At 39.9% G+C, this 12,953-nt stretch overlaps 1 protein-coding gene across 5 annotated transcripts in view; it reads left to right on the plus strand.

Annotated features, from left to right (window-relative positions):
* PLD1 (phospholipase D1) overlaps positions 1 to 12,953 on the plus strand; it is a 180,045-nt gene that overhangs the window by 121,242 nt on the left and 45,850 nt on the right. For all 5 annotated transcript variants that reach the window (XM_033128195.1, XM_033128221.1, XM_033128186.1 and 2 more), the window contains 4 exons: positions 1,046 to 1,174; positions 1,934 to 2,052; positions 3,503 to 3,616; positions 12,012 to 12,122. In XM_033128195.1, coding sequence (XP_032984086.1) covers positions 1,046 to 1,174; positions 1,934 to 2,052; positions 3,503 to 3,616; positions 12,012 to 12,122 — 473 coding nt within the window. The remainder of the gene's footprint in view (positions 1 to 1,045; positions 1,175 to 1,933; positions 2,053 to 3,502; positions 3,617 to 12,011; positions 12,123 to 12,953) is intronic.

The following is a 12,953-nucleotide window of genomic DNA, read 5'->3' on the forward strand; positions in this document are numbered from 1 at the left end:
CTGTAGGCAGCAGTGATCCTAGAAAGCTTTTAAGCAAGGAGTCTGCATTTTAGAAAGACAGATCTGGGACAGCGTGGTGGTAGGGGGACCAGCTCAGTACTCTCACTGGCTGCCGCATGTGGTACTATCTATTCACTCAACGAATATTTTTGCATCCCATGTCTGTTTGTTAAGTGCTTTTTTTGTGCCAAGCGCTGCATTTGTGATTTGTAGTTCGGCCGGTCTTCCTGCTTAGTTGTCTCTGTGGTCAATATAGCCTATAAACATACAAACGATTTAAGTCAAAGTGTTTGCCCCTGAATAAAACTGTCCCGGGAAAGCTCTTCGTGAAATGTGGCAGTAGCGGGCTGCTTTTGCGCCTATGTAGTCATAAGCTTCTGGCTGTTGTTGCAATAATTTTTCTGGCTGTTATTTATAAGTTTAGAAATATAGAACGTTAGAGCCCCAAAGATCCTAGATGTCATCTAGGCCAAATTCTTCCTTTCACACAGGAAGGATTTCTGACCCAAAATGGTGAAGTGCAGTGTCACTGAGCTGGCCAATTCCAGGGCTAGAATGTCGGCTGTTTACAAATTTGAGATTCTTTCTTTTTGAGACGCAGAAAACAAGAAGTGGGTAGTAGTTATTCCTTATATTGGTTGAGGAAAGAGAAAGACGTAACTTCTTTATGGCCTCTACACCTCCTGGTTCTCTACCTGACCTGGCTTTACTGCTCTCTCATAGTCCCTCCTAGCAAGTTCTTTATTCACAGTGAACGCTGTGATCCATTCTTCCAGTGATCTGGTGGATGGCAAGAATAAGAATGTTGAATTTCATTGTCACATGATGAACCTGGTTATAACCCTGACTGCCCCCTAATAAAAACTTGAGATTTATAAAACATTGTCAGTCCATAGCCGCAGATAGAATAGACATGTGCTGCCCTAATTTTGAGTCTTAAGAAAAGTTAATAAGTCTTTAGGTGTTTTCACAAATGAGAGTTGAGCCTCCTTTCCTGGGGCCCGCCTGAACCACAGTCTCTGAGTGAGTCTTGCTCCGTTCACAGACACGGGCTCTGTCCGCAGTTTGCACACAGGCGTGGGAGAGCTGCACGGGGAAACCAGATTCTGGCATGGGAAGGACTACTGCAATTTCGTCTTCAAAGACTGGGTTCAGCTTGATAAACCTTTCGCTGGTGAGTACCATGGTAGTGGGTGGCTGCTTATATTTAGTCTTTTACTGGGCAACATCCCGACAGGTATGCGAGTGCATGTTCGAGTGTCTTTTGTTTTCCTTTGTTTTGTTTTGAATATTTGCTAAAAGTTTGGAGACTAGGATTCAGTCATATAATTAAGGATTTCTTGTAGTTACAGTAAGAAAAGAACATTGAAATAGAGCGTACTTGTTTGAAACCTCCAGGTTTTATATAGGCATGTATTTGGGGTAATAATCTGTAATTTTACAAAAGATGCTACCCTTCCTTTGATCATCTATTCTGCTTATCATCTTCATTTTCCATCATTAAAATGACATATTTTCATATTATCACGGTGCTTCTATATATAAGAGGAGATAGAGATGGCACCGCTTATGTAGCCTGATATTATTTCAATAGTACAAAAAAAAAGTAATATCAAGTACACAGCCTTAGATAATTTGTACCAATTCGCATCTTGCCTTGTCTAGTGGTTATCTAATACTCAGTGCCATGGAAACATATTTGGGGAGGGGGATGCCTGAGGGACTGTGTTCTTCAATGTGAGATCTGTCTATACGTCCGTTGGTTATGAAGATATTATTTCACCCAAGCCAGGAAATATACGTCTAGTGGACAGTACCACATGCCTTTTACTTATCATAGTTGGGGTCAGTGCTGGGGTCAGCGCTGGGGTCAGGTGGCTTCCGTCCCTGGCACAGAAGTTAGTGATGATCCTTGCCTGGGGCACCTGGGCAGATTTCATTGACAGGTACTCCACTCCCCGGATGCCATGGCATGACATTGCTTCTGTGGTCCACGGGAAGGCAGCTCGTGATGTGGCACGTCACTTCATACAGCGCTGGAACTTCACAAAGGTACATGGATGGTTTTATCATGATTCAGTCTGTGTAAAGAAAGACAGGTCTGGAAGAGGAGAAACCTAGAGAATTAGCAAGAAGGGGTTGCTTGGTGGCCACAGTTGTGTTATTCATCTGCTGTTAGGTGCCTGCTTGTCAGAGCACCTTGGCTTCTGGGCACAAGAAAAAGAAAATGCCCCTGAGCTTTTATGCTACAGATGATTCAGAGCACAGAAGGATAGATACTACTATCAGGGCCAGTGGGTTTAACCCTTTTAACATCTTGGACGTTCAGTGTTGCTGAAGAAGCATCTGCCCTGGGTGGATAGTCACCTGGAGCATGGGAGCCTTGTTTAGATGAGAGAGCTCAGACTTTGAAGTCCTTCCAGTTCTGGCATTGCACTGGGTTTGTACTGTAGGGGCTTCTGAGAGGGGGTTCTGAGCACAGGGAGCAGGATGAGAAGAGGTAGCCATTTTTCTCTTCTGCAGATTGGGTCGTCTGTAGTATGCCTTCATTACTCTGCTGAATTTCACTTACCATTCATAAGTCACGTGCCTGTCATCCAGGTATTATTAACGTTCCATTTTATCTACGTTAGATGATGACGAGGTAGTATTCTCCCTGATGATTTGGAAAAAGACTGAGTTTTATTAACCACTTAGAGTCTCACCTTATTTTTCATTTACATAGCATTATAAACAGTGGGAGTTCTTAGAAATAATGGAAATATCTTTGATAAACATTTAGGGGGCATGAGTGAATTAAACAGAGTAATATTACTTTTAACCTACTAGATAAGCAAAGATAGAAAAACACTACTAATATTTGCAATAGGGTTTGGGATTTTTGATATTCTTATTCCCTGCTTCTGGGTAAAATTGGTATAACACCGAAAAGCTTTTTAAAAAGTGTATAGATTTTGACCCAGAAAATTTTTTTCTGGTTTTAAAGAAGTAATCCAATAAAGTAATTTATTTTGACATTGCTTTCAATAATTCAAATAAAATACAAAATAACTGAAGTGTCCATTAAGAGGAATTTTTTAAACAAATTGTGATCTTCCATACCATTTTACTATGAAGTTATTAAAAAATGATATATACTACTGTATTGCTATGGCAAGATATCTACAACATAGTAAAAAATCAGTTTGCAAAATAATAATTCCATTTTTGTAATTATATTCCTCTATATCTCTAGATTTTATTTAAGCTTTCTTTAAAAATAGAAAGCAATACGTGCTCCCTATGAAAGGTGAAGAAGGAACAAAGGAGTTCTCTGTCAGGCAAATAATAAGAAAACAATAATAATCTATTGCCTCTTTACCTAGAAATATCCACTGTTAACACTTTTTTTTTTTTTCTATTTCAAATGAACTTGAATTTCTTTTGCAATCACAAAGTAGGGAAGAATGGAACTGTTTTCTCATTTGAATCTTTTTTTTTAACCGGTTTTTCTTTATTTTAGATTATGAAATCAAAATATCGATCCCTTTCTTATCCATTTCTGCTTCCAAAGTCTCAGACAACAGCCCATGAGTTGAAATATCAAGTGCCTGGGTCCGTCCATGCTACCGTACAGGTCAGTGTGGCTTTTCTTTTTCACAAGGTGCTGGTGGGTAAAATGACTCTTACTGGACTAAATGCCTATTGCACTAGCTTCATGGTTTTCAATAAGGACAACTCCAAAGGCAATCCTAATGGACCTTTTCAAATTTAGTATTAGATTTCCTATTTAAAATGTATTAAATTTGTCTTTTCAAAACTCTTTTATAAATATAATAAATGCACACCCTTAGACAAAGCCAGTCAAGGAAAGGCTTGTCCTGTAATTCCTTTTGAAACGACCATAGCAACATGATCCACAGTAAACCAGGGACTGACACTGGTTAAGCACCCGGAATGGGGCTGAAATTTTGCGTCTAGGCAGCTAGTTATAATTCAGTCTAATTTTAGTTCCTAAGTAACCAGATGCCTTGTAGAGGGTCTTTTAGTAGAGTCACAGAATGTTGGTACATCCAGTCCAACCATCTCAAATGACAAATAAAGGAATTAAGACCCAGTGGGGCTATGAGACTTGTCCAGGGTCAAGGCATCGATAGAGGTGGAGCTTGAAATCCTACTCTAGGCCATTGTTAGCTCCCTCTGCCAACTCCAGCTCAAATATCTTGAGCTCACGCAAGGACAGAACTGGGATGGGGCGCTTTCAGCATTGCCTTTTGTTCAGTCATCGCTGTCAGCATGAAAAGTATTGTGTAAATAAAGATGCAGCAGTCTCCTACTGAAAACACTAGTACGGATTTACACAATTGGGACATGGATTCTAGGCAATATGGTGATATAAATGAAATGCCTCATTCAGTTACTTTGTGCCAGTAGAGTTACTTTGTGCCAGTAGAGTTGTGTGTATATAAGAAAGAAAAAGACATTTCAGACCGTAAGTCAAATAATAGAACAATCAGAAAGATAAACCACTTAAGATAAATACCTATAGCAAATCCTTAGTCTTCCAGGCTAAAGGAGACAACTAATTTAAATTTAGAGGCACAGGGATATTCTATGCATTCATATGTAAGTTAATATTTTATGAACCTGTTTAATTTTATTCTACTGGAAGGGGGAAACTACCCATGATGTAAGATAAAATAGGAGGCTTGATATTAAAAAACAAGAGAATTTAAGATTTAAGATATGATCAACTTATCAAAGTTAGCAGATAATTAAGCATCTGTGGAAAAGGCATTGCTGGGTATTATATCGGCAAAGAACATTTTATCCCAGTGTTGCTATCTGTACGTCTTCTAATGCTTGTTGGTGAAGCCCTGTTTTACATATTCTCATCCTGCCACCCTGGTCAGGTAGACAGATATTCTGCATGTCCCAGCTACAAAACGCCGCCCTTGATTTGGCTCCTCTGCATCACTGGATGTTGTTGTGTTAGAGATCGGGCTAGATCAGTGCTCTCTCCTATATGCGTCTGTGTTCATCCTTGATATGCTCAGGTGGGCTGGACCCAGGAACCTATAATGCCAATTAATTTGAAAGGATGTTTACCAAGACTCACTCACTCATTAATTCATTTATTCAATCAACATATGTTTATGAAGTGCCACCTGTTTGTCCAGTGAAGTCATCCATGCACACTGAGATGCTGAGGAGACAGACAGGAAAGGGAGTTCTCTGCCTCCGAAAACATAGTTACCTGGGGGAGATCAAGCTGTGATGTGAGAGAATCCAGTTAACACTGCAAGGTGTGGTCTGGGACTAAACGCCAGCATGAAAGTATGGACCAGCAGGCTGGGAGGCTCGGCAAATGAAAGGGAGAAAACTGGGTGTCCTCTCTAAGGAATAAGCCTGCATGTTCAGACGATGGTGGAATAACTGCAGTGAACCATTTGATCTTGAAGGAGTGATAGATGAAGTTTTGACGGCCGAAGGTCCTGGAGTGCTGGCCTGATCTAGGAGGTGTTAGTGAACTTTGGAACTTTTTTGTTTTCATCCAGGAAGAAGTGTGATAGATGAATGTTTTATGAAGATTAACCTAGATCAGAGTTCCCCAAGCTGGGTTTTGCCTGTGAAATGCTAACAGCTATTCTACAGAAAAAGATTCTAATGGACAGAAACATTTTTGCAGATGTTTAAAAAATAGGATTTCTTAGTCCTTTGTTATGCTCATGTGTATCATGGACTCATTAAGAGTGAATATGCTATGAGAATTTCCCAAGCTAAATCACTGAGGACCTCTCATTTTGTCACATGTCTGTTTGCATCTCTCTGAACAAACACACTTTGGAACCTAAAGCTTATACAGATGAAGAATTTACTAGACTACAGAGAGAATGAAAGCAAGGAGACAAGAGGCTGTTACAGTAATTCTAGCACATACTAATTTTGTATTTGTAAATTAGTATTTTTTTTCTTAACATGGATTCCCTTTGAACTTTAAAAGTGTTAGCCCTCCCAAAACCTGGATCTCTACGGGTTACCAGTTGATGTTTTTCAGAACTGCTGAAATAACTCCAGTTGTGAAAGCAGTGGGAAAGCAGTGCATCTTTTCAAAGACAGGAAAGTCTGAGATGAACAGAAACTGAAAAAAGAACTCTGTTTCATTTCTCCCTTTTGATCAAGTTCTGACCACATTGTTGTTTCACCACTTCACATTATTTATTGGCTCGAAGCATTATCCATCTTTTCTGGACATTCCTGTTTTTAAGTCAGAGCTTAGAGGGTGAAAGCAATAATCTGGCCCAATCCCTGGTTTTCTGGAGAATCCAGAAGGGTGCAGGGAGCTAGGACCTGGCTATGTAAGTTACTTAATTTTCCAAAGGTTTATTGTCATGTTTTCAAATCTTTCACTCTCTCAGCTATCATGTGGCCATAGTCAGATAACTATAACACACCTTAGTTGAGAAATTTAATAAAATTCCTCCTTAGGTTTATTCTTTTTAATACAGATTTTAACATAATTGTTAACACAGTTTATTCATAACATAATTGAGAGACCACACGCTGCTCTGTTCACTGAAAAGTAGCAATATCATGTAGCAAGGGAAAGAGGCAGTTCTAGAGTTCGACTGTTCAAATCCCAGCTTTGCTACATACGAGCTGTGTAACCTTGGGAAACTTACTTCACCTCTCTGTCTGTATTCCTTCATTGGTAAAACAGGTATCATAATAATATCTGTCTATAGCATGATGGTGGTTAAATAAACCAGTCCATGCAAAGCACTTAGAAGAATGCACTAGTTTGAAAATATCAATATTAACTACAACCTTCAAGCTTCCCAGATGTTTTCAAAAGTTTGCAATGAAGACGTTGACATTTCTCAGGATGGGTCACCAGGCTAGTTCTGGATACAAAATCTTTATACCATATACTATTTATTGAAATGGCGAGAAAGAACATTTCTTAAAGTTAATAATAGATAAAAGTCATGTTATTCTTTCATCTGCAGAAGGAAACCAAATTACTTATTTTTTTAATAGAAAAACATTAGGCCCAGTCATCCTTGGTGGGAATTCCACACCAGCCATTATGCACGGCTGTTGCAAAAGGCTGACACAGCCAGCTAAGGAGAGGAGAGCTGTGGACCACGCAAAGGAAGGCTGCCCCCACCAACAGGAATTTCTGCTGCTCAGAAAGTCATCCAAACTTGAGAGTGTAGTTGAGTATCTTCTACCGACACTTTTAAAATAATCTCGGCTGTTTCCCCTCAGTGCTGGGCATTCTCAGAAGCCTTCCAAGAGCACTCAGAAAAGTTATAGCAGGAGGACGTGTGGAAACGGGTTGGAGGAAAAGATGATTCTGAAACTGCTTAGACACAAAGTATATTTAAAAACCTTTCTCCCTAAAAAGAACAAACTAGCTTCTTGAATGCCACCATTACCACTTAAGATAAATGACGTCGAGCACATTTGACATGCCTATTAAAATAAAAGATTACTGATGACAAATTAGCATCAATTTAGAATCAAAACATGGGAATAATCCTTTTTATTAAACTGGGCAGCTAATTGTAGAAAAGCCATTCCTTATAAAATCATTGCTGAGAAGTCCTACCAGATTGAGGGAAATAATTCCACTGGAGTCTTGTCTTCAATCTCTTTCTCTATTAAAAAAGAAAAGAAAATATACAGGTAAGTGAATGACATTCAAATTATACTACTGGAAAAATTTGTTCCTAAGCTTGGGATGAATGTCCAAATGACACTCCACAGGATGTCAGGGTAGGAATTAATGTAGATTTCAAAGGACAGCAAAATGTTTTGTGTTGTGATAGGACAAAGAGAGCCACTTAATTGATTCCTAAGGAAGTTTCTTGACGTGGAAGCTGTTCTCCATTGATGGACCAGGTCTTTGTGCAGGGCCAATTCCTTGTATTGGTCCTCTGTTCTGATCTGGCTGAAGCCACACAAATGGGGAGCGTTTGCTCCATGCCCCACACTGCACTAAGCTTTTTGTGCATTATCTCATTTAACACTCACCAGCTAGTCAATTGTACCCCTTTTTGCCCCCCGTATTGTTACAGATGAAGAAACTAGGACTTTGCAAGGTTAAAATAACGCAGTGAGTAAGTGGTGGGTATGAGACTAGATTCCAAGCAGTCTGCGCCCAGCGCCTGAGGTCGTAACTGTTCAGCAGACTGTTTCAAATAAGGAGGGTTGCAATCACTCTCTTTTCTATGACTTCATACCCCTTAAGACTTACTCTTCAAAAATTACGCTTTCTGCCTCTCCTTCAGCCTTCAAGTTAACTTTTGTCCCCTTTTGTACCGTCAAAAGGATAATGTTATTAGAATAGTTGCCAACTGTGTGTGAACAGATGACTCTCAACTACAGAAATATACTTATTAGAAGGAAGAGCGCGACAGTATGTGGGAGATTCCTGAACAGAGCTTATCTCTTGGTGCTCCTGACCTGCTGTGCTCCCCCATTTGGACCGGAAGGCTAAGGCCCAACAATTTGAGCACTTCCCTTCTCTCCCCAGCCCATGCATGCCACTGGAGCCTCCACACAGATGCCAACTTCTGCGTGAAAGACACACAAAAAGTGCTTTTGTCCACACAGTCTTCATTCCTGGATCGACTTGGGAGCTTAGGGAAATACAAAGGACTTAAGATATCTGCTGAATTTATTGGGAATTCTAGCATGGCAGCATGAGAAAAAGCCCTTGGGACACACACTAAGAAAGTTTTCCTTCAAGAAGAGCTTTCTGAATTTCCATCCATATATTCAATTTGGGTCTACTGTATGTTAGGGCCCAAGAGAAGGCTGTCTTTTAAGTTAAAGAATAGGACACACACGGTTCAAGGGAAATGACTGGTTCTAGTTACAACTTTGAGGCTAAAACATAAAATCAGAAACATGCCCTTTTTATATACTTTAAAAGTGTGTGTTCAAAGTTGAGGTTTGAAAAGTGTGGGTTAGCTGTGATTCTCAGTGTACTTGGGGCACTAAGGTAGCCATTTTTCTGTGTGCATAAGGGGGCGGTTGAGGCTTGACTCGGTTACCCTAGTTTAAAACAGAAATTCAAGACAAGTTGCTTAGGTCAGTTAAGAAAAAGGAGAGAGTAAATCTTAAATTTAAAACAAAAGAAAGTCCATCAAAATGTGTTTGACGTATTTGGCTGTTTACAAACTTTCTAGACCATCAAGCATTTAAAGCAGTTGATTTGTACGTCACCTCAGGGTTCCATGGTTCAGGGTGGAGGCAGGAGAAAAGGCAAAGTTATATTTTTAATTTATCTTGTGCTGCCAGGTTTTAAATGATTAGGATAATAGTAAATGAATAACAATCCTAGGTGATTCTTTTCTGTATTGCTTGAAAGATAGGTTCAAGTTTAACCAAAAATGATGACGTTTTAAAATGACATACGTTTTCATTGTGAGACTCAGTGGGGTAGAGAATTCTGAACCTTCTTAGGATACAGGTGACCTCTCACATTCTGTGGTTTTAGAGGCATCAGTGTGTCGTGGGGGGGGTGACCCTTCACTTGATTTATGCTCTCCCACAGGCTGATAATACCATGTTTTTATTTTGGCTTACAAATGTACTTACTTTAAACATGTAAATACCTCTATAAAGGAACACATTTACCATTACACAGGAAAAACGGCAAATATGTGACCTTCATGCTTTGCCCTCCAAGGCAGCCTTGGGACCTCAACCTCAGATTTCTAACCCAGTATCTAGATCCAATAATCTCGTCAACAGAGGTGTCCAGGAAGCCACTTTGGATCAATTAGACTTGACCTGTCAGTTGAAACCTATTTGACAATTCTAATTCATATGTTATGAGATTAAGTTTATTAAATCTTTGAATCACAGCACATTTTGAGAGTGAGACAGGAAAGACAGCATAAGGATTCTGGATTTGAGGGGAATTCTAAGAAGTTACCACCGAGGGTGGTCTATAAACTTGGCCTGCAACTTGTACAGAGGTAGACATCCCTTGTACTGAGTATCTCTTAAGTGCCATGTATCATAGCTCTGTGTTTGTTATGCCCTTTTTTCTTCATATCAGCTGTGTGTGTGTGTGTGTGTGTGTGTGAGAGAGAGAGAGAGAGAGAGAGAGAGAGAGAGAGAGAAATCTCAAATGTACAGTGGAGGAAATTGAGCCTCAGGATATTAAACATTGTTTCCAGAGTTATGTAGGGTTAGATCAATATGTGTGGCATAAGAATCTTTGCAAGGTGGCCTGCATTTTTCAGGGCTATGCACTATAGCAACAAAATTCAGCATAAATTTGAGTGGACTAAGAATTAAAACTTCTATTTGTTCAACGTTTGTTATTTATACTAATGAACAATAATACAGTTCTTTGGAGATGATATGAAATCAAGATACTGTCCCAGTGTCGGTCATATTTATCTAAATTTTCCTGATGAGTTTTTTCCTCAGATATTTGACTACTCCTGTTCACAATTAAATTTTCCCAAGTTATTGCACATATTCATGTAACAAAATTAAGGAAAATGCTTTGAGGGGAGCTATTTTTTAATAAGTACCTCATACTGAAGAAATAACATTTTGAAGACGAAACGATTGATTTTAGAAAGTATTAGGTTTGAATTTCAGTAGCCTTATAGATACAATGTTTTTAAGTTATTGATTAGAGCAAGAATTGTACCAGATCTTTTATATAAAACATACGTAAAACTGACCATGTGTTAGATCTCTTTATGTGTTCCTAATATGGATGGGCCATTCTCTTATTTTCAATTTCTGTTGACTTCATGAAGAACAGCTTCAACATTCATTTCAAATCAGAAATAGCAAATCTATTTTTACAGACATTCTAATGTGATGTCCTGATATTACTTAAGGAAAGTCAATTAATAAGTATTTATTGAGCATCTACTATATGCCGAACATGGTACTGCAATTCTATTACAGTTAGAATGTTGAGAAAAGTTACAGCCAGAGGTTTCTTAGTGTTAAAAAAGCCTCCCCCCCAAAAAAAAAAAAAAGCCTTCCATGTCGGTTAGGCCACCGTCTCATGCAGTCAGTCTTCTCAGCAGGGTTGCTAACATGATCTGCCACCGCTCAAACCATCCTCTACTGTTCTCATTAAGCACAGCAAACACTTACACAGCACTTACTCGGTGCTGGGCCTCCTTCTGCACACTCCACAGGAATCCTTGTATCCTCTCTACAACGCTGCAGAGTAGATATTCCACTTTATAGAGCAGAAATCTGAGGCACCAAGAGGTTAAGCAAGTCGGCCAAGATCAAAGCCTCTCAGTGGTTCAGCTAAGCTTTGAACCTAGGCCATGCAGCTCTGTGTCCGTGTATTTAACAGATACTCAGGTATCTGAGCTGGAAGCTCTTATTGTAATCTGGGTGGGAGCCGGTGAGTGTCTGACACAAGGGAGGCGGTATGAGTGAGAAAGGTGAGAGATGAAGTGACCTGCCAAGGATCAGACAGCCAATTAAAGGCAGAATCAAGTTTAGATGACTAACTGAATCTATTTGTATTTTAGAATATATTAATCTGAACAATATCTATTTGGAAGAAAAGAATAATCACATTATCAAGTCAGAACTAGAGTGACCATACCCTATGGTTCACACCAGGACACTTCTGGGACTAACAGTGGTACTGTTATCAAATACACCCGAACAACAGTCATTCTGGTGTAACTGGAACTATCATGGAAAAAGAGTACCATGGTCACTCTCCTCATAGCCACCAGAAGAAGTGTTATACTTCTGAAATACTCTCATGGTTTCCAGTTTTAAATGAAAATTACACTGGGTGGAAGAGGGCATATTCAGGACTTGATTTCCGGCTGGGCCCCTTCAGTATGGATGATGTCCAAGGACCAGTTCCCCAACCAACCTCCTCTCCCTTGGCCCACACGTGACACTCAAGCCACTGGAATCATTCAGTTGTATTAAAGCAAAAAGGGTGGACTTCGTTGCATTCATACATCTGGTGTCTTCTGTTTTGCTCACTTCTGATTGCTGCCTTGTAGTTGCTCCGCTCTGCTGCTGATTGGTCTGCTGGGATAAAGTACCATGAAGCGTCCATCCACACCGCTTACGTCCATGTGATAGAGAACAGCAAGCACTACATCTATATAGAAGTAAGTCTTGCTCGTGTAAATTCATCTGACAACCTGCCTTCCCATGAATACCATACAGAGACTGCAGGGTCCCTGAATTTGGGACATCCTCTGTTAGTAGTGTATGTGGAGATCTGAAGAAGCCTTGGGTCACCTGAATTTTGACTTCCCCAGCATACCTGACATGTGCTGTGCATTGTCATCAACTCGGGACTCTAATAAGAGTCTCCCCAAATTCTTATGATTAAAATGTATCAACTCTCTGTCATACTGTTGGCCAGAAATCCCCCAATATAGATGTGTACGTTTTAACTTGGCTTGAGTTGGAGGGTGTGTGAGGCATGGACTGCTTCAGGAGAGAACACACAGGGGTAAGGTGCTACAATAGAGAGCACTGGACGCCACTTTGGGGATGTTGGAGTAGGGGGAGAGTGGGGCAAGGAACGTGGAAAAGGAAGATGTAAGAGTATTGAGGGCAGGTACCACCTTCTTCAGTTCTGTATGAATGACTATGCATTATAAAGCATTTTTACAGATCCCGGAGTTTGTGTTCTGAGATCAGGAGAAAATCTAGTGACACTGGATTTACTTTGGGAACCTTCATTGTACTTCCGAGTAGATCTAAGCTACCTCAAAGCACTTGGAAAAATAAAAGTAATGACAATGCAAAAATAAATCCAAGCACATCTCCCTCATTTATTGTAGTCTTTTCCACTGAATTTTTGAAGATGTGTGGAAGGAGATGGAGTGGCTGGAGAAAATCATTCTAGCCCTGTTTTCCTTCCCCTGGAGTCCTGGCCCTCTCCCCTTCCACACAGTGACAATTCATCAAAGGCAAGTAGGAAAGAATTG

This window comes from Rhinolophus ferrumequinum, chromosome 2, assembly GCF_004115265.2.
Source record: "Rhinolophus ferrumequinum isolate MPI-CBG mRhiFer1 chromosome 2, mRhiFer1_v1.p, whole genome shotgun sequence".
Lineage (NCBI taxonomy): Eukaryota > Metazoa > Chordata > Mammalia > Chiroptera > Rhinolophidae > Rhinolophus > Rhinolophus ferrumequinum.